At 47.5% G+C, this 25,262-nt stretch overlaps 1 protein-coding gene across 12 annotated transcripts in view; it reads right to left on the bottom strand.

Annotated features, from left to right (window-relative positions):
• The window catches only part of LOC119456345 (protein Aster-B-like), a 166,148-nt gene that overhangs the window by 73,197 nt on the left and 67,689 nt on the right, over positions 1-25,262 (bottom strand). For 7 of the 12 annotated variants that reach the window (XM_049669769.1, XM_049669776.1, XM_049669767.1 and 4 more), the window contains exon 2: positions 11,705-11,953. The exons of 4 other annotated variants lie outside the window; for them this stretch is intronic. In XM_049669769.1, the coding sequence (XP_049525726.1) occupies positions 11,705-11,953 (249 nt within the window). Of the gene's footprint in view, positions 1-5,595; positions 5,840-11,704; positions 11,954-25,262 lie in introns of those variants that run through there. One more of the 12 variants, XM_049669779.1, reaches the window with a different exon arrangement.

Genomic DNA, 25,262 nt, shown 5'->3' with positions numbered 1-25,262 from the left:
ATTCGCTTTCGCATCTTTCTAGCATCCTGTGGTTGTGTAAAACTGACGGTCTCTTTATATTTAGAACGCAGCTTCAACAATCAAACGTTTATTCTTTAGTGTACCTATATTAAGATGATGACGCTGATACAGATAACTTCTAGTGGTAGTCGACCATTGCACTATGGCGATTTCGTGCCTTCCTAGCTAAGCAAAACAGTCGCAGCGGTAATCGTAAAGACAACAATGAAAAAAAAAAAAAGAAACCAAGAGCTAAAATGCAAGCAGAAAAAATACCGACAGCCTTCTTCTATAATGCTTTTTGCACGAACAGAACGCGAAAAAAAGAAATATCTATGACTATTATAACGCGAACTGACAATGCATATGCAACCGCAGTCGCGGCCTTTAAATAAGCTCCAGCATACAGTAATGTCGGATCAATACATCAATTCGTACTCGTTCGGGGGCTACCTGCGTATATCGCGCTTCCTTATCGCGGACCACCTGCGGCAGGCACAAATCGCGGTAACAGATTAGGCTATTTAAAGCTCTAAAATACAGCGATGCAATATTCAAAAAAAAAAAAAAGCCGCTACGCGCTTGCCGGGCAGCTGCGTTTGCGCAGCTCAACCAGGATGTTAGACAGCTTTGCTAGCTTTGTGTCGTTCATCATTTACCCCTTCATTGCACCTTTGCTTTCTTGCAGAACGCCCCGGGTCCACAGCGTGTGCGTCATTTTCCCTCACTATGTCGAGAAGCTGGCTTTCCATCAGATCCCCACGCCTAGAGGTTCAGCTGGACGCACTTTTGAGCGATGGTAATGAAGTTAAGGCAAATTTCCACGCTCATCATTAGAGAAAGGTTTTGAACGAGAACTGCAGCGTGCTCTCGATATTACAAACGAAAAAGAAAAAAAAAAAGAAGAAAATTGTTTTTCGGACAAACACGGTATGACCAATGACTAGCAATGTGGTTCAACAAAGAGCACACTACGCAAGAGAGACGAGCACTTCGCAAAAACGTACGGAACATTAAGATGCTAAAGACAGAACGGACACAACTCAATGTGTACACAAGCCACAAGTGCACATAAAAGCGCCATCGCTTGGTTATAGCGTGCACAATTTTGCACTGTCCTTTTCAGGTATGCAAATTCTGAACACTTGCATGCCTGAAAGTGCAAGTGCTTGAGCACTTGCACGCGTGGCACTGATGCTGTGAAACGCTCGCTATGCGCCCACAACGCGCTACCTATACTCGTAGCACCTTCTGGAACCATCTTTTCAATTGCTACTATAGTATCAGATTTATACTAAATGACCATTACTGACGAAATGAGTAAAAAATAATTTGTGAAGCTATAAAAATCTCATGATCACTGTGATGTCGAGCAAAAAAGTAACGTTGATTTCATCACCTTCAATCTGGAGTGGCGGTATTGCGCTATCAGCTACGGGCGATTATAATATTCTTATAAATCAAAAATACTGGGAATAGTTCTGGCTGCAATATTTTTAGCACTGCATCTGCAGGTATCCAGGATGGTCCTGGCAAGCAGTTGGCGTCACGACATCGTCCAGTGGTAGGTCAACTCACTTCTTACGGCGCGTGTCCGCTGGCCGGTCGATTCGGCGTTGGACGCGGCGTCCGCTCGGCCGACGCCACCACCGTAGCTGCCATTGCGTTAACCGCTGGTGTCGTCGAGGGCGGCGCGGCTGCGGGCCTTGGGCGCAGCCGGTCCGACGCCTCGGCCGCCGGCGCGGGGCTACGATGATGCAGCACGCGAGCACCGAGTCAGCGTGCTCTGTCTAGCCTCTCTTTCCCTCGCCCCTTTTCCCACAAGTACGCCCCATATCTCACTATCACCCATCGTTGCTGCTACACCATGGCCAATGCGCCTATCACAGCCCGTTCGAATGCCCGTTCAACCTCGGTCCACACAGTTCTTTACTTTTCTCATCAATCTTGTTTCCCGCTTTTCCTCTCTCCCCCATTGCATCTGTTCTACGCTCTCTCTCTCTACATCCTTTGACTGCCGCCAGGTCCTGGGCCACCCTATCGCAGCCCGTCTTACGGTAATTGATATCCCATTTTTCCCTTCCTACGCCTTTCTCATGGATGTTTCCCAAAATAAACCTCTTATTACTTTTCCCGATAAATGACCAACTTTTGAGATGACACGCAAGTTACCGCGCTAACCGACACAAAATGTACGTTAACGTGGCGGCGCACACTACACATTCAACAACGGGCACAGAAGTGCTACAAGGCTTTCACAAACACCACAGATATGGACAGTTTCACACTGTCAATGCAACGACACTTTTGGAGCACAGCATTGTGACGGAACAAAGACACAAAGAACGGTGATAAAAAAAGGAAAGAAAAACCATGACCGCTTATCTTGTCTACGAAGACAATGAGCACGGTAATGCTCGCAGGTGTATTGTTAGCGTGCCTTATTTTCGATGCGTGCGCAAGATCAGTACATTTTTATCACCACCGCGTTAATTCGGTAGCTGCAGCGTTGTGCTGCTTGAAACACGAGGCTCGCTGGTTCGAATCTCGACCGCCGCGACCGAATTCCGTCGGGAGCGTAATGCAAAGCGCAGGGGTTTATCCAGAATTTCAATTTTAGGGGGGGGGGGGGGGTGGGGTGTTGAACAGAACGCGGGAGAGGGGAGGGGAGTGGATACGAATTATTGGCTATACCTTTTTTGAGCGAAAGGCCGAGGGGCGGGGAGGGGGAAGAGATTGAAGGGGCTAGCGCTCTTTTTACGTTGTTTTATTTAATTAAGGCTGAATGCCTTTTTTCAACAAATGGTGACGGAAAAGCTGCTAATTAGAAAAGTACACTAATGAACCTTTTAAGCAAGCATATTAAACCACGTCACAAGAGAGTTCGTCCTTATTGGTGCATATCGAACTGATGTGCGCAATAAATGAATACTACAGTGAAGGTGGAGACAGGCGGGCACAAAATGTATGCCTCCGTTTTGCGGTATTATAAATTCAATACTATATTTAAACACCATGGCATTCTGTCACCACGTTTGAATATCGGAAGAGCATAAGGGGCAGCGTTCATTCTCATTTTATTGCACAAAATTTATCGTTTTTTTTACGCAGAACAAAGTGAAGCGAGTTCTTAATCTACAAGTCTTGATAGAACGAAGTGCAGACATTTTCAAACTAAGTACAATACTACTTTGCACGAGAAAAAACTAAACTAGCACAGTTGACATGGAGCAGCCATATACTTTAAACATAAAATAAAACAACTAAGAACAAAAAGTATATATGCGCACCATGTCCGCTACAATCCGGTACATACAATATCCGAAGAAACTACTAGGCCTACTGTGGCTGCCCCATTCAGGAAATAATATTTCAAAAAAAAAAAAAAAAGAAATCTGGGACTACACACACACAGATGCACCGTGTCACCTCGCACGTATGTAATACCCGACGTGGTTTCTTGGCCCACATCATGTAGGCTCGGTCCACAAACTGCAAATATTCCTCCTTTTCTTCGTCTGTTGCGTTCCTAATATTGGGGATCTTGGAGCTTCGATAAAAATTTTCATGAGCGCGTCGATATGGGTCTGCGTCATGCGATATCTATAGGTATCTGATGTTAAGATCCTGTTCATGGATCAGTGCTAGTGACGCCGGGATCGGCACAAGAAATATCGTTGTTTTGATAGCTGCGAATAGAGGCAGCTTCATGCGACGGAGTGACGACAGTGAAATACCTCTAGCTATTCATCAACCATGACTATAGTACGGCACGCAACTCTGAGCGCCAGCAGTTGCACAGACGAAAACATAGGACGTGTCTAGCGTTTACCACGACGTCAAGGGTTCTCCGCTTCCTGCAGGTTGTAGTGTAGCACTGTCGTCTGCGTACTGAACATCAAAATTGGGTCTCAAAATTAGGGCCACGTAGCATCCACTTCCACAAAAAGTAAATATTTCTTAAAGCAATTACCACAGTGCATGATATCAGCGTAATTTTTTTCCCCAGGATGAGTGCCTAGCTCTCTGTAAGAAGGGAGGGGGGGGGGGAGGTCAGGAATAATTTTTGTAGGGTGTCGGAATCATCCCAGCTGGGGAGGCGTTAGGGGGTGGTGGGGTTGTGTATAAATCACTGGCAAGGCGTCTGCGTGGTTATAATTGCGTATTTAAGTGCACAGTAAAAAGCCACAGGCGCTAAAGATTAAACGGAGCCCTCCACAACGGCATCTCTCAAAGCTCCACGGCGTTCCAAGGTTCTCAGCTCTGTCACTGCTGATATCATCTTGCACATATCCGATGTACCATTCGAAATTCCCTACAAGTTATTCAGAACGTTTCAACGACTGTAATAACGCAGCGTCCGAAGTACCACCACGTTAACCAAGAGCGCAGAGAGCGTTAGCACACCGCAGCCTTACTAGAGAAAACGGATACAGGAATAGTCTTAAGAGGTACCCGGGAATAGCAGCACTGGTAGCGATATCCTGAGAGACTGTGGTCACCATAGCGGGCTAGAAACACTCTCGTGGTGAACAACTGTTCCCGGAAGAAAGAAGAAAGGAAAAGCCTTCGTGGTGATCATACGACTGCCGCAGATTGTGTCAGCAGGTAAGTGAAATACGGTTATAGTGTATGCAATACAATTTCTGTCCACTGCGGTTAACGTCAGAAAATGTCACCGCTATAGCACTGCTGCTCGCGCCTTCGTCTTTCGGTATACGGTGTATACGTCGCGCTATGGCTAAAGCTCGTGCACGGTACACAGTTACAATGCTAACTCCAGCGAAAGAAACTGCGTGCAAAAGGTAGATATAGGTAATCACGTAGCGGCGAATAGCTGGACGCTCTTTTGTGGCCAATTTCTGTTTCAAATATCTCCCGTGTTACGAATACAAGTAATCCCACATATAACGCACTTCGTTAGGATAACAAAGGTGCACTGAAGATATTATTAAACAAAACCATCTAGGAAAAAAAACTGCCCACATAATTTTAACTTGATCTCCTTGTAGCGCGGAACTTTCATACACAGCGGCAATTTCGACAGCTGCTAAATAACTCTAGCTGCGGCAGTAAACTGCGGATGGTAATGGAGCCGGTGTGCAACAGGGCATGGTGTCATGCAGTAAACAGACAGCTTCTCGTAGTTGATCTCAGGCAAGGTCTAAGCCAGTCGAACACAAGAAAAAATGAAAAACAGAAGGAAGGTACGAATGGGGGTGCGTTCCTTCCGCTTTGCTTCCTCGCGTCAAATGGCCCTGAAATTTAATGGCATTAATTACAGTATGCAACATACAGAGTTTACTTTCGTTTGGTGTTCAAGACAGCGTCAGCGCTATTAAGGGGGGACGCCTTGGCAGGGCGCTCCGGATTAATTTTGATTATCGTACTCAGTTATTAAACGTGTGCGTTTCTGAATTTTGCACTCCGGACTGCATCGTAATGCCGCCGTCACCAGGAACCGAACCGGCGACCTCGTGCCCAGCAGCAAGACATATACGCGTATACTGAGCCGCCGCGGCAAGCGACCATGCAAGTTCGCTCTCGAAGCACCAAGATTTTCCCGAATCGTGGGTCGGATGAGTTTTACCTTACCTGACGATGACAATGTCCGCCGCACGGAGATTCTTGCTGCTCCAATATAGACGCACCATTAGGAAGGCACAAAGCTGTACACGATAGTCGGATACCAACGAAGAAGAAGACCAGTATCTATATGCCACACGGTATAGCATCAGCGCCGGAAGAAGTCAAGGCGAAGTCAGCTCTCGACGCATGTCGCCCGGGCACCTTACAAATCGCACACGAAGACATGTTCGCCAGTTCGACGGGAACGCAGAGATTTCCGACAAAGAAAGAAAAATGCCGCCGCTGGCGCGAATCGCCGCTTTCCTTGTAAGGCGCCGCGCCTGTGTCAGCAGCGAATCTTTTCGCTCAACGTAACGTATAGTGTCCAGAGATGAACCGCACAAAGACGTCGTTTCAACACGCGCCCCGGCGGGCCAGCAAGCAGCTTCTGTATCAGCTGATAAACACAGTCCAGGCTCGAACCTGCTCGCGTGCTCAGTATTTCAAGTGGTACATTTAAGTGGCGCGTTCTTAGCGAAACGTGCGTCCGCTTATCGCAGAAGCTCCCGTCGACCGCGGAGAGGGTGCTTCAGGGAAGAAAACGCTTATGCTTCCCTCTTCTTCAGCAATTGTCTAGCTCCGAGTTTCGCGTTTCTGAATTGAATTCTGGGGTTTTACGTGCCGAAACCACCATTTGATTATGAGGCACGCCGTATAGTGGGGGACTCCGGATTAATTTTGGCCACCAGGGAATGTTTGACGTGCCCCCAATGCACGGGACACGGACATTCTTGCATATCGCTTCCATCTAAATGCGGCCACCGCGGCCGGGATTTGATCCCGTGACCTCGTGCTTAGCAGCGAACACCATAGCCGCTAAGCCACCGCGGCGGGTGTTTCGCGTTTTTTGAGCTCTTATAGTTAGCTTTGAACCCGCCATTTTGATTGCCGCCCTGCGAGCGATGAAAATCTGCATAAAGAGAAAGAGGCGCCTAATATACTTGCACCTGAAGACTGTGCCCTAGCTTGAATGCGAAGAAAGGCGCGCGGCAATACGTTAATATTACTGGCGTGACAACTCTACTCTTCAGGGTCAGTATCTTAAGCGAGCAGCCTAAGGAACGTGGACGATATGACAATGTTACATTACTGTCATATGTCATTCGTACGTGCGAAGTATGAAATGTGTGCTGATGGGAGAACTCAGAAAATTTCAATGTCCCGCTCATGCGTCAAATTGGTGAGATGTCTGGGAAACGAAACGGAAACTAGCTGTTTCGTAGAAAAGCTATTGCAGTACATTATTTAGGGCGCTCCGAGTCCTGCCAAAATTTCTTTATATAATTCCGAGGTCTAGGACCTACACTTAATGGTATGTCAGTAGTCCTTGAAGAACTGATGTCCGGATAGTCATATTCTGCGTAAGACATGTCCGGCGGTCAATATTAAGGTAACAGCAGAAGGAAAACGCAGTCGAGGGCGGGGGATGATATGGTGGGGTGATGAGATTAGCAAATTCGCAGGCATAGATGGGTTCAGCTGACGCAGGTCACGGTTAACTCGAGACTATGAGGGGGGGGGGGGGGGGGGGGGGGGTTGCCCACAGAATTTACCACCGGGCTGTAGAGGGACGTCGGCAGCGCTGGGCGGCTGTGGCAGGAGCGCGAGAGCGGTCACCTGTCCGCCAGTGACAGTGATCACCTGCAGTGACAGCGATCTCGAAGTCTACACTCAAATACAGGCAAACTTAAGGCCTAACAATATATGCAGTAATCCATGATGCGATTAAAGAGTAAGGCTACAAAATGTATCGCGACTGTGTTTTAAAGTTAATAGCGGGTGAATGAGGGAGCCGGGCTGATGACTGCGAAGTCTCCATATTTCTGGGAATACTTTGTGTTGTTTGGATTGCGTTTTGAAAGAACTCATTGTTTGAACTTCCTGTATGTACATTTAAGTGCAAAGTGAAGAATTATATGATGTACAGTGCCACCATTCCATAAGACACGAGTCCTTTTTTAAAACGTCCACTTTTCTATAGCCAATTTTCGGGCTTCCGAATGGCTCATAAAAAATCGGCGGGACAAGAATTTTAATACATTGAGCGAAATCGAAATCACATACTTCTGTCATTTGAAGCAGACGCAAAATGTGCAATTTCGATGTCTCTATGCCCGTTTAATGCGACCATCGGCTCAACTTCGATATGGGAGCACGACGAGGTGCCATAATAGCACCCTGTGCGGCTGACCGGACGCTCCGTTGCCATGGGAGACCAGGGTTCATCGTTTGATCGTCTTTCGGTTAACGCCCTGCTAAGAAGGGCTCTCCGCCCTCCACTGTCTCCGCTTCCGTGTTCTTGTGCCGGACAAGAATGCATAGTATTGGCACAACGGGGCGTACAGACGGCCTGATCGAGGTGCACCTTACTTGCGAGGGCACGCTCATTTTTCATGCCTAGCAAAGACAGAGAGGCACTAAAAGCAGTGTGAAACCCAATTGTCGCATACAACGAACGACATCGTATACAGTAATACATTAATATGCCTCAAGGAGGTCGTGAAGGGGTGTTAGCTTGGGCTGGCTGGTACATATCACAGCCAAAGAGAGTAACACGCAAACGGAATTTGAACGGACTAAGCGCTGACAAAGAGCGTAAGTGGTTAGTATATATATATATATATATATATATATATATATATATATATATATATATATAAAGCGCGCGTGTGTGTGTGTGTGGGGGGGGGGGTATGATCAACCCTTCTACCGCCTTCATGCAGACGCAATTGAAGAGCGTAAGAGTACGACAACGAACATTAGCACCTGACGTGTGACCTGCACCGCGTTTCGTCAGCAATTTCGTTCACTCATTGGGAACTGCCATTATTTCTAAACCTCGTCCTTCTACTAATACGGACAGACAGTTCAATGGCTAGATTGTAACGATTCCGGTGAATTAACCGTTCCGCTTATCGCTCGTAAAATAAGGCCTCTGCCTCTCCGGCATTCCGACATTGTCAGGGCCGTCGTCGTCTTCCTCACTGCCGTTGCCACACTGCGCGTGAACGCGCTTCACCGATCTGAACACGACACACAAGCTACTTGGGCAAACTTAGTCGGGTAAATGTTTCCTCAGTGCCGCAGCTGAGCAACATAAGCCCTGAGTTCGCTTCCTAGCGCATACATGAATGCCACATATACATGAATGCCACATGCGTGAAACGCGATGCGATGCGCCACTGTCGTATGTGTAAACGCAGCTACTAAAAACGCAACAAGCACTCTTTAACTTAAGGCCGGCAGGCGCTGAATATATTTATATGTCGTTTTGCGCATGAGTGTTAAGCGAAAAGAAGGCATATGTATACCATATTCATATTATGAATACCATTAATAATTTCATATACCTGGACCACTTGCCCACACATGGTGGGCAGCATTCGTTTGTTTTGTAACATCTGCAGTTATTATTTTTTACGAAGGGGCGAACTTCGGGGAAAAATCGGGTTTAACACCAGGTTTTATAAAGCTTGTTCGGGGGACCGAAAATCAGAAATTATCGGGTTATTTCCGACAACGAAGGACATTTGCCGTCCTCGACTGCGCTTCCCTTCTCTTGGCAGGCACCCATTCTGTAACTCTAGTAGGCCATCGGTTATCTGCCCTATGCGCATCATGTGGCTTGCCCAAGTTCATTTCTTCCTGTTTACGCTAACTAAAATATCGGCTACCCTACTTTTCTCCCTGATCCAAACCGCTGTCTTCCTGTTTAAGCTTGAAGTTACGCCTGCCATTTTTTGTTCGATCACTCCGTTGCGCGTTTGTAACTTCTCAAGCTTCATTCACATATTTGTTTGCAAAATTTTCTACCCTTCGTTTTGCTGAGTGCCGGTAGGAGCTGGCAAATGAACCTGACCAAACATTTCCGTGGAATTAGACCTGTACACACCATTAGGTCTAAAATCACGATGAGTAAGTTTAACAATGAGGTTCCTCATATTACTATAATAGTGCCTTCGAAAACGACACGCGGTACTAAATTGTCCTTGTAAATGTACCAAACGCATAACAAGAGCAAGACGGCAAAGGCGACAAGCTTTGGTGATCTTGCCTGGTGAAATGTGCCTATTACCAGGCACATTTCCACAATATTTTCCCTAGAACATTTCGATCAAGGCCACACGTATTATTGAAGAAAGCAATACTAAGCCATTGAGCAGACTTCATAGCGCGAAAGAGGAACACGATGAAAAAAGGATCAGACGGCAGCATCTCGAATAACTCGCCATATTTTCAGTTTCTTTCGCAGGCGCGGGTGGATGCGCATCGCGGAGAAGGGCTTCCTCAGATTGTTGTCCGAATTGATTGAAGTCCCTCAAGCGCTCGTAGAGAGCCGCTCTGTTTTGACTGCTAGCCGCGTATCTGGATGGGTGCCAAGATGGCGATGCGCTCAGTAAGGACGTTTGGGACGTTGCTCTGCGTTTCCTCTTTTCTTTTTTCCCCTTTTCCTTTGGCTTTGACAATCTATGCAATAGCGGCCCAGCTACACCGCCCAACGCCCACGTTTGAACAACGGTGTCAGTCATAGATCTTCCCCGCCAAAGCGTCCTTTTTCATTTTTTCTTAAGGCTGCGTGCGCCACGCTGTGGGCGTTTCATTGACAACAAGCAGCTACCGCGCTTCGCTCATTCGATCCTCGGTGCTCAAGGACGCGGACTACATTTCCCGGAGAAAAGGGTGGGAGGAGGGGAGACCGTTTTTGCCGCTGTAAGGGCCGCACGATACGACCCGGAACTATAAAGAACGAAACGCGGCACGCCTTCTCGCATTGTACTTCCAGTGAGGCAGTGAATGGGTTGATGAATCAAGAAGGCATCGCACGTGGGAACGTATCGACCGCTTGGCCGGTCATTTCGTTTTCAGCCGTGTGATGGTAGTGCACTGCTATTACGACCCATAAGAACAGAAGACAAAAAAAAAAAAAGGGGGGGGGGGGGGAGGTTCGAGTGCCGGGCACAGCACTTCCGCCTCGCGAACGCGGAGCTCGGTTAGAAGCTGGCCTGTCGTTGCTGATCGGGATGTCGAGCACTATGTGTGACATTATACATCGGCGTGCCCCGCGGCCGTACCCCGCTGGCTCTGTGAGAACGTTCGCCAAATGAATTCTTCCGCTGCTCGAACGGAACGAGCCAGCTCACCGTCGTCATCGACCCTTCGTCGTCCCGTTAACGGGGGCCGCCTGAACGAGCCCTGCACGAACAACGCTCCCGTCTTTCCGCACGCTTAACACGAGAACGAGCGCGGACATAATGGTAAGCCACGTTGAGACGAGATACGCACGCGTTGGCCAACACTTGCTGCTTTATGGCTCGTGACACGGATATTTAAAGCAGTAATTTGCTCACTTTCTGCGTGTGACACGTGTATACAAAGTGCCACCTGCCGTCGAGCGATAAACCAACTTTTGCGCTTTCGCACCAAGGCTATGTTAGAGCGCGCAACGCTCTGAGCCCGTCCGCCGGCCGCACTGGCGCGGTGCAGCGAAGCGCCCCGCGCAGGGTCGCCGGGAGCCACCGCGACGCCAGGCGGGATGCGTTCGATGGAGGCGATGTGTGCGTGGCACGGCAACCGTCGTACGAACCAGGCTCGCTATGCGTACAGCCGCGCAGCGGCCACGCGTGCAAACGCGGGGAGGCCGGATAACGCCGACAACGGCGTTCGGCACCTCCAGCGCCGAGCGAAGCATCACTCGCGCACGTCACCGCTTAGCTCAGCGAGTGTTGACCCCGCGCCACGTCGCTCGGCCACTCGACATGAGGTTGCTCGGGCCATTTTCTTCGAACCATTCTGTCAACGCGTTTTGCCGGCTTCCCGATCCTACTAAGCGCACACACGATCCCTGCACTCGCTCTCCGAGGACGCAGGCACCGTCATTTCCCCCCACTTCCCGAATTCCCAACACCTCAACGAGCGTGGCTGCTTCCGTGTCCCCCACCGCAACTTTCATCCGGGAGGCGGGAACCCCCGTTGTCGAGCAGCCTCCCCCTTTTCCCCCGCGACTCCGTAAGAGCGGGAGGCTTGCCCGCATGGCGCACACGCCGCGGAAGGGAGCCGAGCGGCGAAGCGCACTCACCAGGCGGGCGCCGACTCTTCCGACGGTGTGGCGGCCGGTGACGTTGGCTGCGGAGGCTGCAACTCGGTGGCGGCGGCAGCGATGCGGCGCGGGGCAGCAGCCGCCATCGCGGCGTCGGCGGGTTGCGCGATGCCGCAGCCACCTTCGCCGCCGTTAGGGGCGCCTTCATCGCCGGCGACGACGTCGACCGCAGCGGCCCCTTCGGGAGACGGCGCCGCGGGAGGAGAGGAACGCCGGCTGACGCCGTTGCTGCGAAATGGGGAAGAAAAAAGGAACATCGTGAGAGGCAAATTCTAACAAAGTTCTAGCTATCCCTACGAGATCACATCCGCAGTACCACGCAGCTACTGAAGTACCGAAATATAATAATGGTGAGAACGAAATCAGGAATAAAGGGAGCGGAACGGGAAGATTGATGCAGTACCACCAGAAGGTTTTGTACGCGTGAAGTTTACACGGCGTTTGAAACTGTGTCCAGAGGCCCACCTTAACGGCACCGTGCAGTTCCAAGAAGACGAAAGGATGAGCTCCTAGAATGTGGAAGCAAAGGGAAAAAGAATTTGAGGAGATCGGAATGACCGTGTGAAAACCGTTGCCTCGGGAGACGGGCATGTCCGAGTCATTTCTTTCCGTCCTCTAAGGCGACGCGTTTCGCTGGACAACAGCTTCGTCTCTTTTCTCTCTCTCTCTCTCTCTCACACACACACACACACACACACACACACACACACACACACACACACACACACACACACACACACACACACACACACACACACACACACACACACACACACACACACACACACACACACACACACACACACACACACACACACACACACACCCACACACACACACAACGCGTACAAAAATGCAACCCACGAAGACCATGATGCATCCAACAGAGAAAAGAACGGTCGACCTTGCACGATAAGAGAAAGGGCTGAGCGTGGGAGACGAGAGTTGGTTAACTTTGCGGTTGCGAGCAAAATTGGTTCCTGCCCGGCGTCTTCTCGCAAACCCATTCCGCCGGGCAGGCTTCCCATTAATATTGGAAACATGCAGTAACGGAGTTTGTTTACTCGTCGCATTAGAGAGATGAAGGGGCGGGCGTGCACGCCGTCCCAGTCGAGGCCGGGGATCGCTGGAAAGCAACAGCGATATAACAAAAAAAATGCGAGTAGCGACACAGACCGAGTCCGGTGACCTGCATATACGATATCGCAGGTGACCTACACTGGCAGCGAAATAGACGCGCTGATAAACATCATAGTAGCTGTGAAGAAAAAGAAAGAGCGAGGGAAGGGATACGTTGCCTCTATCACGTAAATGATACGCAAACAAAGAGAAAGTTTTGTGCAAGTCACGAAAAAAGCCATGGTTGTGGGCCCCTGCTTGAAGCCAGGGCCGCGCACACTGTTTCGTAGTGGTAGAATGAATAAACAAATGTGGCAAAGAAGAGATGTTATACTTTTGTCGTTTAGTCTGAATAGCGATACCTAGCTATATTTGAAGCAGAAAAAAGCAGCACGCCGACCAAAATAATAAATTTAACATGAATAGTACATCTAATATGAATCTAATTCCCGATCAGACGAGATGCAGTCCAATTCTTGATTTCAGCAACACAATGTAAAGATAAAGTGAGAGAAAAAAAGAACAAAGGCAAGAGAAAATTTATACTTTTGCTACAAAAAATTTATCTCAATGGACAAATCAGATACATTGATCTAAAAAAAAAAGTTTTTTTTCTGTTTATGCTGAAAGACCATTTTTTTCTTCAACAGAAATGGTCCCCGTACACGTAAAGCTAAAATATTGTCATTAATACTCAGAGCGAAATGAGATTACTTCGTCTCTTTACTATCCTCAATAATATTTGTGTGCAGCTTCACCATGGTCACGTAAGTAGGCAGATAGATCTCATATGCACGAGCCAGTTCGTCTTAATTTATGAAAACAGCTACAGCCGTTGTCCGGCCAAGTCATACCACTCAGAGCATGGCTTTATAAGCTCATATAGAGTGGATGCTCGAGGGATGTATCGCACAATGTTGGATGTCTTGTCGCCGGGTGTGTTGTCACATGTCATATGTTCTACATAGCGTGCTTTTCTGTACTTGTAGGCTCTGTGACAAATGCATCCCAGCAATTGACACTTTTATACACCTTGAAAGCTTGTGCATGAGGAGAATAAAAGTTACTCCCATGAGAGAGTAGGCTATGCGACACTTTTTCCCTGTACCATGAGGAGAGTAAAAGTTACTCCCATGAGAGAGTACGCTATGCAACACACTTTTTCTCTGCAACATGACGGAAAAACCATCAATAAAAAATGCGAGCGAAACTACAGAAAAATAGAGAAACAGAAAACAGCAAAGCTACGCTACTGAAAGTGTGCAGTACTCAGCGATTGAAACACGAAACTCGGACCGCGTGGCGGCCGGCGCTTATTGCGCCACCGGTGAGCGCTGGAGTCGAGTGCAGTCACAACGCACCATAAAGGCTCACTTTCATGTGGTACAAAAATGCAGCCGCTCGATGTCTACAGCATCCACCGGTGGCGCAAAAAGTGCCGGCAACCCCGCGCTCCGAGTTTCGCGTTTCAATCGCAGAGCACTGTCCGTACTTCCAGTCGTAACTTCCAGTCGATCCGTCGCAAACTACGCGTCGGGTTAATATATGTCAGACATTTGAGCCGGCGAAATCTGACAAATCGGACTTAATTTACGACAGGGCTGCATTTGTTACGCTAACACGCAATCGAAGCGCATATCTACGCACGTGACAACGCTTTTGTTACCAGTATGTCGCGTTAAAATGCTGTCGATGCAGTAAGCTCGACAGTTTGACAAAGCCAAGAACACCGCCAAAATAAAAACAAACAAACCAAGTGACCCGCGTAGCTTGTGCCAAAACTTAAACATACGCAAATGCCACGTACCTGGACAGAACCAAGGTAATGTTGCTTGCTGTAGCAAGTCTTGGAACAAGTTTTTTCCAAACCTGATGATGATGATGATGATGATGTATGGTGCTTAATGGCGCAAGGGCCAGGTATGGCCAAAGAGCGCCAGGCCAGTGTGTTCATGAGTTGACAATGGAGCAATGAATTGCGAAAGGTAGATGTGTCGTGGCTGTAAAAGGGCCTAAAAACAATCGCTGTAAAATGCGTAAAATATATATGTAATAAAATTATGGCAATGGCTGATGAGGTGCACTATGAACACGAAAGAACAAATTGCAAGATAATGAAGATAAACGAAAATTTATCACTGATAAACTTTTCAAACAGCACTGCTGCCTTGACAGACCCTTTGAAACGCAAGGGCTTGGAGGCGCGTGCTATGCAAAACTACTATCGCGGCGACATCCTCTGGAGAGAGGATGCGCTACGAAACTATTGGGCAAATAACATGCAATACTACATCGCTCAGAAAATCCAGGACAGCTTTAGTGCTAAAGAGAGGTTTGTCGCCCAGAAACATAGCGGGATGGAGTGGAAGACAGTACCGGTACGCTAGGGGAAAGTGCCTTTTTCTCTCTGTTTCGGCTTCCCTGCACTCCACGAGGACGTGGAGCACGGTAAGCCTCTCTCCACATCTACCACAGGTTGGCGGGTCATTTCCAGTTAGAAGGAAATTGTGGGTGCCGTATGTATGTCCTATTCTCAGACGAGAGAATAGGACATTTGTTCTTCGTATTTTCGTAACGGGATGCCAGGGACCTATTTGTGGCTTAACTAAGTGGAGCTTATTGTTCGCTTCGGCATCCCACAAGCGCTGCCAGTGGCTTCGAAGTTTCTTTCTCAAGTAGGGCTTGAGATCGCTGGCAGGGATAGAAGCGGTAGGGTTAAGGGCTCGCGATGTAGTTGATGTGGCCATTTGATCAGCCAGAACATTCCCCTCGATGCCTCTATGGCCAGGCACCCAGCATATAATAATATGCTGGTTAGACATGTATGCCTTGCACAGAGCAGAATACAGTTCAATAAGTACAGGGTTTGTGTGTCTATGTAGAGTCATGATGGCTTTTACGACGCTTAGGGAGTCTGTAAATATTATTGAGCTTTTGAGTTTCGATTTGCCTATACTCTTCACAGCCGATAAAAGTGCATAGGCCTCAGCCGTAAAAATGCTTGTTTCCGGGTGCAGTACATCGGACTCGGAGAACGATGGGCCGACTACTGCATAAGATACCCCTGCATGTGACTTGGAAGCGTCGGTGTAAAACTGAGTGCAGGACGAGTACTTGAACTGGATTTCCAGAAAATGCATCCGGATATGTGCCTCTGGAGCATCTTTTGTGACCTCTACAAACGAAGTATCACACTCTATGAGTTGCCACTGCCACGGTGGCACTGGCTTTGCTGGGGCCATCAGAGTATTTTCAAGTAGTGGGATGTCCATTTCTTCACTAATTTTTCTTACACGTAGTGAAAAGGGTTCTCTTGCTGTCGGCCGGTTATTAAAGAGTGTGGAACTGGTCATATCATTTACGGTTGAGAAGGACGGATGTTCCGGGTTTGAATTTACTTTCAGGAAATAGGTGAGGCTTAAGGATGAACGTTGCATATCAAGCGACCACATGTCCGCCTCTACATACAGGCTTGCAACAGGACTTGTCCTGAAGGCACCAGTGGCTAGGCGGATGCCTAGATGGTGTACAGGATCCAGCATCCTTAGGGCGCTTGGCGTAGCGGAATGGTACACTATGGCGCCGTAATCTAATCTTGTAAGTATGAGGCTCTTGTACAAATTTAAAAGACACTGTGTGTCACTACCCCAAGCGGTGCGTGACAACACTTTTAGAATATTCATTGTTTTCATACACTTGTTTCTTAGATACCGTATGTGTGCCACAAATGTAAGCTTCGTATCTAGAATCATACCTAAAAATTTATGTTCTGTTTTTACGTGCACGCGTTCTCCCTGCAACTCAATGTCAGGATCGGGGTGCAGACCCCTCTTTCTGGAGAACAGGACGCAGGTGGTCTTTTGTGGGTTAAGGCTAAATCCATTCTCGTCTGCCCACTTAGACACCTTGTTCAGACCAAGCTGAATCTGCCGCTCACAGACTGCGAGATTGCACGAGGCGAAACCTATCTGTACATCATCGACGTATGCAGAATAAAACATGTTTCTTGGGATATACAGACGCAAAGAACTCATTTTTACGATAAAGAGAGTGCAACTGAGCACCCCACCCTGTGGCACTCCAGTTTCCTGCACAAAAGGTCTTGATACAGCATTTCCCACACGAACACGGAAAGTGCGATTAGATAAATAACTTTCTATGACATTTAACATGTTACCACGTATACCAACGTGCGAGAGGTCTCTAAGTATTCCAAACCGCCACGTGGTATCGTAGGCTTTTTCTATATCAAGGAATACAGAGAGAAAGAACTGTTTATGGATGAAAGCTTCACGAATTTGCGTCTCAATACGTATCAAATGGTCGGCGGTGGATCGACCTTCTCGAAACCCGCATTGGTACGGGTCAAGCAATTTGTTTGATTCGAGAAAATGTATTAGTCGGCGGTTAATCATTTTTTCGAACAGTTTGCAGAGGCAGCTTGTTAGTGCTATAGGGCGGTAACTCGAAGCAGACGATGGGTCCTTGCCCTGCTTCAGTATAGGAACGACAATGGCCTCTTTCCAGGCAGAGGGGATCTTGCCGGAGGTCCATATAGCATTGTATAGGGAGAGGAGAGTTTTCTTTGTTTCATGAGGAAGGTGTTTCAGCATTTGATAAGCTATGCGGTCAGAGCCTGGCGCAGACTTATTGCAACAACTAAGTGATGCATACAGCTCAGCAATGCAGAATGGCTGGTTGTATGCCTCGTTTCCCGTACCTTTTCTTTCTAGTTTCTGTTTTTCTATTGTAGCTTTGTGCCTTTTAAATGTTTGGGAATAATGAGATGAGCTGGCCACATGTTCAAAATGTGCTCCCAGGCAGTTAGCTTGGTCTTCCAGACTGTGGCCTTGTGTGTTTACCAACGGGAGTGAATAGGTTTGTAGCCCTTTTATCTTATTAACTTTCTTCCAGACTCTGCCCTCGTCTGTATATGAGTTTATGTCTGATAAAAACTTTTTCCAACTTTCTCTCCTGGCGTGTCGGCGCGTTCTTCTGCCCTCCGATTTAATTTTCTTAAAATTAACAAGATTTTCCGCAGTTGGGGAGTCGCGTAGCAACCCCCACGCTTTGTTCTGTTTCCTACGAGCGTTCCGACATTCCTCGTTCCACCATGGGACACGGCGTTTGCAGGTCGCACCATTAATTTCTGGTATACATTCAGTAGCGGCATTGATTATGAAAGATGCAAGATACTCAACCGCAGCATCAATTCCCAGCAAAGATATGTCAGGCCACGAGATACCACTTGTAAGACTTTTGAATTTCTCCCAATCTGCCATATCCAACTTCCAGCGGGGTGCCTGTGGTAGAGGTTCGTTTTGTAGTGGTGATCTCAGCAGTATCGGGAAGTGGTCACTCCCGTAAGGATTTTTTATAACTTCCCATTTAAGTTCAGCAAATATAGACGGGGAAACTATACTGAGATCAATGGAAGAAAAAGTTTTGTTTGCGAGATTGTAGTAGGTGGGTTCCTTCTTATTCAGGAGACACGCACCAGAGGAGAAAAGAAATTGTTCAATTAGGCGTCCTCGCGCATCGATACGTGCTGTCGCCCCACAAGCTGCTGTGTGCATTGAAATCGCCAAGAACGAGGTAGGGTTCTGGTAATTCATCTATAAATGACTGAAATTCATGCTTGTGTAAAGAATGGTGTGGGGGTATGTAGAGCGAGCAAATGGTTATGAGCTTACCCAGAAGTACAGCACGAACGGCTACCGCCTCTAGTGCCGTTTTGAGTGGAAGTTGCTGACAGGCTACACTTCTGTCGAGTATGATGGCCACACCACCAGATGATGCGGCAGAATCCTCGCGATCTCTTCGGAAAACAATATTCTGACGTAGGACGTTGGTGTTTCTGGAGTTTAGGTGTGTTTCTTGAACACACAGCACCTTTGGATTAAATTTATTGATAAGTTCTTGGATGTCGTCTAGGTTGTGGATTAGTCCTCTAACATTCCACTGCATTATTGTGTTCATGTTGGAGGAAAATAAAAGGCGCTGTGTGTCTCAAAAGGGAGGAGAGTGACTTTACTTTACAAGGCCTTTGTCAGGCCCTGTAATTGGTGTTTTGTCTTTTTTGGAGCGGTCGAGAGAACCTCGCCGCTCCTTCGACGCTACCTGCGCCGTTTGGCTTGGACTGGTGTCCATAGCCTCTTGCGAGGCACTGGACACCCGCTCCAGAGAGCGATGTGTGCGTCGCGTAGACTTCACCTCGAGCGACGAAGTCTTTGTCCCCACCGGGCCGGAGGTCGAAAGGACCCCTGTGGCCTCTGCGGTGCCCTGGCTGCTGCCGGAGCTTGTAGAGGCCACTGGTGTGGACATTTTGAGAGATGGCAGGGCAGCGTTGGCTGCTCCCACCTTAGGGGCGGGTGGCGTTAGCCTCGGCACGCTAGGCGTGGTCCGGGCTACCGCCAGAGGCCGTTGTGGTGCCGCCCCCCGTTGCACCACTTCGGCGAAAGATGTTTTAAGCAAGAACAACGAGGAGATACGTTGACGTGCTTCGCGGAATGTGATATTCTCCTTCACTTTTACAGTAATTATTTCTTTTTCTTTCTTCCAGGCTGGACAAGCTCTGGAGTATGCCGGGTGACTGCCGTCGCAGTTCGCACAATGTACCTCGTCATTATTGCAATCGTCAGAAGAGTGACCAGTTGTGCCGCACTTTGCGCACATAAGCTGCCCTCGGCAGCTTTGGGATGCGTGACCAAATCTTTGGCATTTGAAGCAACGTCGCGGGTTTGGGATATAAGGTCGAACATGAAGTTTTACATAGCCGGTTTCAAGTGTCTCGGGTAATGTGGTTGAACTGAAAGTGAGTATTAAATGCTTTGTTGGGATTTCGTTGTCATTCCTTCTGATTGTGATGCGCTGCACGTGGATTACGCCTTGGTCCTTCCATCCATCCAGGAGTTCTTCTTCATTCAATGTCATTAAGTCTTCATCTGATACTACGCCTTTGACTGTGTTCATAGTTCGATGCGCGCTCACAGAAACAGGGATATTACCAAAGGCTACGAGGTGTGCTAGTCTGTTGTATTGTTCCTTGTCTTTTAGTTCCAGGAGCAAATCTCCACTTGCCATCTTTGTTACCTTATAACCAGTTCCAATGGTTTCTCTTAGGCACTTGGCCACAAGAAATGGTGAAATTGTTCTAGCTTTTGTAGATGATTGTTCGCAGTGGAGGACGTGGAATTTCGGGAAACGTTCGCTGTTTTTGGGCAAGAATAGTGATGTTGCATCGGTGCGTACCCTTTTCGAGGCACGATCAGTTGAGAAAGGGTTCGGGGATCCCATGGAAAGAAACTACATGTTCGGCAACGGCGTCTGCCACCCACCGCGGAGCCCAACAAGGGGACGTGGCAGAACATAAGACAAGTCTGCACAGCGCCAGCAGTATGCCGTTGCTATAACCCAATATGGTATACCCAAGGTAGGACAGCCACACCAGGTTAACCCTTGCCGCCAGGAAAACTCGAAGTGAATGGAAAAGATGAGAGGACAGGACAGATTAAAAGTGGAAGGGAAAGACGAAGATGATGGTAGAGAGAGATAGGAAAAGACGACTACCGGTTTCCCCCGGGCGGGTCAGTCCGGGGGTGCCGTCTACGTGAAGCAGAGGCCAAAGGGGTGTGTTGCCTCCGCCGAGGGGCCTTAAAGGTCCAAACACCCGGCTTCGGCTCAACCCCCAGGATCCCCTTTTCCCCGGACACGGCTAAGCCACGCACGGATAAACGTGGGAGGGTCCAACCCCCATGTGCTCGGGTCCGTGGTGTCGCAACACACCAAACGCCTGCTTTCGCAGACGCCCCTGCGGGCAGTTTTTTCCAAACCTAAATGAAAGCCCGCGAAAGCTCGCAAGAATTGCCGCTCGACTGTGTTTTGCGGGCTCTCTTGGTTTGAAAAAAAAAAAGCCTTTATGTAGCACGTATTGAGGAACAAGAAAGCTGGATCGGGAATTTTTCAGGATCGTCTACAACTTTCTCATACTGTTGATCTGAATATTTAATGAAGTTGAATAATTAAAAATAAATAATTAAGTAATTATGCGAAATACAAAAACATAGTCTAGTAACATAATTTGTCTTTAATTATTCAGCTTTGTTAAATATTATATTCGGAGCAAAAGTGTCAATGAGAAAATTGTAGACCATCCTGAAAAATTCCGGATCCAGCATTCTGTTACCCAATACGTAGCTACATAAAAGTTTTTTTCAAACCTGAAAGAAAACCCGGCATAAAAAAAGAAAAAAAAAAAAAAAAACGCGCGACTAGTCGCGCGGCACTTATCGCGGGATTTCACGGGCTTTCAGGTTTAGAAAGAAACAACTCCAACGACTTGCTCCAAGCGAAGGCAAACATTACATTGGTTCTGTCCAGTTGCGTGGCACTTGCATATTTTTACATTTTGGCCCAAGTTACGTGGGACAAATGATATATTATTAAATTAATGCTAGTGGAGGTAGTTTAGATGGTAGCGTAATCGAACATTTCTACGCGAAAAAAAAAAAAAGGAACCGCAGGCTCTTCCCAATGTTTGCCGTCTTTATCGTGCGATAACTGAACACTCTTCCTCAGTTCTCGCAACGTTTATAACTAACGCCGGCAATGCAGACATTGTAGAACATTGAGCGGGGAATGACAGGATTCATGTGATTGATCTGGCCTGCTCCCTATAGTCTAAAAACTAAAACAGTTTTATGTGCTAGACGCCATTGTGAAAAACTTTGGTATAAATATTAGACCACTCCATGTTCTACAACGCGCCCAAAGGTCTCAGAAGATGACCATTATTGGATTAAATCTTCATTGAGAAGCGGCTGCCGAAGCCGGAAGTCGAACCCGGAAACCGGTGCTCACCATTAGAACGTTACAGTCATTACAGCGGGCTTTACAGAACATTACATTTTACCATTATATCGTATTTTCATCATCCTTTATTTTTTTCTCTCAATTCCGCGGATTGGAACGACCTTCCATCCGCAATCGTCGCCATATAATCCCCGTCTTCCCTCTTGCAACGTGTTAGTGATAACCTTGCAAAGATAACGTTGTACATACATTACTTTATGTCTCGCTTACTGTATCTCAACCCTTATGTAACACCCTATAAGGGGTCTTGAAAGAAAATGAACAAAACTGAAGTGATGAGTGGGAAATAAAAAAAGAGAAACGACCCTAATCCTTGACTTAGGTGTCTGCTAGCGGCACTCGCACCTAGGAGCGAAGAAGGGCGAGACGCGAAGGAGGGAGTGACGTTTCCCCTCCGCTGTGCTAGGCAGGCGTTCACTCTGTGTCAGGTGGTGTGTAGTTCTAAATAGCTCGTCTTTATTTTAGTTAGTAATGAGCGGATACCCCTCGTTTAAGTGTGACGTCACTGATGACATCATTTCTAGTCTTGGAGTTTCACGGGAGCCTGTACTGATGCGGTGGGTATCTAAAGTGTACGATTGTGTGCTTTGGTGTACGGCAATTACTTTCCTTAATTATTTCTAATTATTCCTAACAATTTAACCTGTGCTTTGATGTCATATCATCAAACATAAGTAGAACCATCGATACCTACCTTTATTTTTTATGACTTCTATTTAATTTCGTCCTACCTCTGTGAGAAACCGGAAGTCGGTCCCTAACCGGAAGTTGCTGCGCAAGAAACAGAGTGTCACTCGGTGCTCGTGCCACTGAAAAACTCGAAGTTCATTGGAGTGTTCGCGCTAGACTTTTTGTTCGGCTATCGCAATCTCTAGAACAACCGGTAGCGTTAAAAAGTTGACTGCACATTTGAGTAGAAGCTACAGAGCGTGTCAGGCAACGAGTGCACAAGGATGACTACGCCAATCACGAACGATAAGACAACATTATGCGTTATGTCAATGGATCCAGTGAGTGTTTACATGCGACCGTACTGCGGTTAAGAAAGAAAATTGGCCGCGTATCTGCTTGCTTCGCTGCAAATGACGTCGAAAGACGATAGTCTTCTGCCGCCCCTGATACGCAACACCCTCTCTTCTCCCCCTCCCACCCCTCACGCTCTTCCCCTCCCCTCTCACTCCTCCCATGATGGATGCAAAAGAGGTTTTGCTAAATTAAATTCAAATTTCCCGCGTTCGCCCTGCTCTCGCGCCATCTGTTGGGACCTTTTATTACTGTTGGCTTAAAGCCGGCTACAGAGCCGCGGCTTCAGTAAGACTATAGTTCAAGGAAAGCAATAGAATTATAGCTGTGTACCAGTTTCAAACCCCAGAGCCTGAATGGCTCCCAAGAGTTTAAGCATTTTTAAACATGCCCGAATATTAACGGGATCCTCGAATGTATCGAATGTAGCCTTCGAATGTATATTTTTGTGTAATTGAATTGCGCTGTTCAATGTGGCAATAAAGAAAAAAAAAATAGGGGTATATAGCCTAGTGGTTATGACGCTCGCCTTCAGACCATGGGCACTCGGGTTCGAATCTCGCCTTACCAAAAAAGTTTATTTTATTTATTATTACTCTCGCTCTCTGTCTCTTTCTCTCTCTGCACCTCCTCCCCTCATGCTTGATTTTGGCCGAGCGGTTGAATCGAGTGACAGACAGACTAAGTTTTTCACGTTTAGGTAGCCCATGAAAGACTATCGTTTTTAAAAGAGCACACAATGAGTGGCCGAGCGATTGCATTCACGTCACAAATGCAACACCTGGACTATGACAGACGCCTTAAAACGGCAAGCTCTGGATTATGTTCGACCACGTAGAGACACGCACACGCTTATGCGATATTTAAGCCTTTGTGCTAGTATCTCGCAGTCCCGCAGGTTGCAGTGCCGATGAGCGTGCAAAGCGCTCCGCGCTGCATCCATGAAAAGAGTACGTGCTCCACCGCAACACACGAAGCAGGGGAGCGATGACGAATCGCGTAACCAGCCGGAGTCTCATTGCTAGCAGTCCGTCGAAGCACTCACGGGCGATGGACGACTTTTTATAAATATACATCACCATTAGCCTATCTACGTCCACTCCAGAACGAAGGAGCCATCTCCAACTACCCCTGTCTTGCGGCAGCGTATTCCATCTTATGGTCTACAAACTTCCTAATTTCACCACACCACCTTGTTCTCTGCCGTCCTCGACTGCGCTTCTCTTGGCACCCATTCTAATTCTAATGGTCCACCGGTTATCTGCCCTACGCACATTACATGGCCTGCCCAGCTCCATTTCTTCCTCTTAATGTAAACTAGAATACCGGCTACTCCTGTTTGCTCTCTAATCCATACCATTGTCTCTTAATGCAACGGCTAACGTTTGTCGTTCCATCGCTCGTTGCAAACTTTTCGCGAAGTGTGTTAGTACCGATAGAATGCAATGATTGTACACTGCCTTTTTAAGGATTGCGGTGAGTTGCAAGTCAAGATTTGGTAATGCCTGCCATATGCGCTTCAATCCGATTTTATTCTGTAAATTTACTTTTTTGGTCGGGCTCACCTGTCAGTAATTGGCCTTGATAAACGTAGTCTTGCACATATTCTAGAGGCAGACTGGCAATCATGAATTCTCTATCTTAGAATGTATACAATCTTTATAGAAATACCTATACAGAATAGAGTGATACGGTGACTATTCGTGACGGCCCAACTCGTCGCCGTCGCGTGGTTGTATGGCGTACGAAATCGTTCGAATGAGGTTTAGCCTTTACTGAAGCGTGGAAGTACAGCGCCCGAAACAATGAATCATCCCGCAGTTTAGTCATCTGCAGGCCCACCCTGAATCACACCCCTATCCTGGAAGGGGGCGGGTGCATCGATCTTTGTGATCCCAGAAAATCAAGAGCAGCGTTCCATTCTGGTTCCTCACACCATACACGCCCGCGAGCAAGAGACCTTCGCAAGCTTTTGAACGGCGACATTGCGTCACCTGAATACGCAGCTGTAGTTTTAGTGGTGCACGGTGTGTGGAATAATATCAAGTACAGGCGAACTTCGAAACAAGAGCTGGAGGGTACTGTGATGTGAAGCGAGGCACATACAAAATGGTTTTTATTCAATTCCTTTATTTCTTCCTTCATACAAAAGGGGAGCAGTCGCAAACATAACACTGAGTCTGAATCACTGTAGATAAAATAAAAACATTTTCTTTTCAGGCAGTATCGCAAGCACACAATCACGCACGCACCAAAAAAAAAAAAAAAAAAAGCAATTAGACGAGTTTGGAAGCATAACTTTGGCGTCATAGCAACGTTTTAAACTGACTAATCGAACAAGAAAGCTGGAAACGCCGCCATCCATGAATACGAACTATACGGTGAAACATCTGCAGTGCGCCGTCGCGTTTTGGGCCGGCTGTGCAGAGATAAGAACAATTAAAATGCTCGTGTATCTCGAGCAGTCCTTGCGCGTTACACGTGCACTCGGCTGTCTATAACAACACATGCCACACGATGGTGG

Source organism: Dermacentor silvarum, chromosome 6, assembly GCF_013339745.2.
Source record: "Dermacentor silvarum isolate Dsil-2018 chromosome 6, BIME_Dsil_1.4, whole genome shotgun sequence".
Classification (NCBI taxonomy): Eukaryota; Metazoa; Arthropoda; class Arachnida; order Ixodida; family Ixodidae; genus Dermacentor; species Dermacentor silvarum.
The sequence above is the reverse complement of the archived record's forward strand: the minus strand, read 5'-3'. Positions and strand labels throughout refer to the sequence as shown.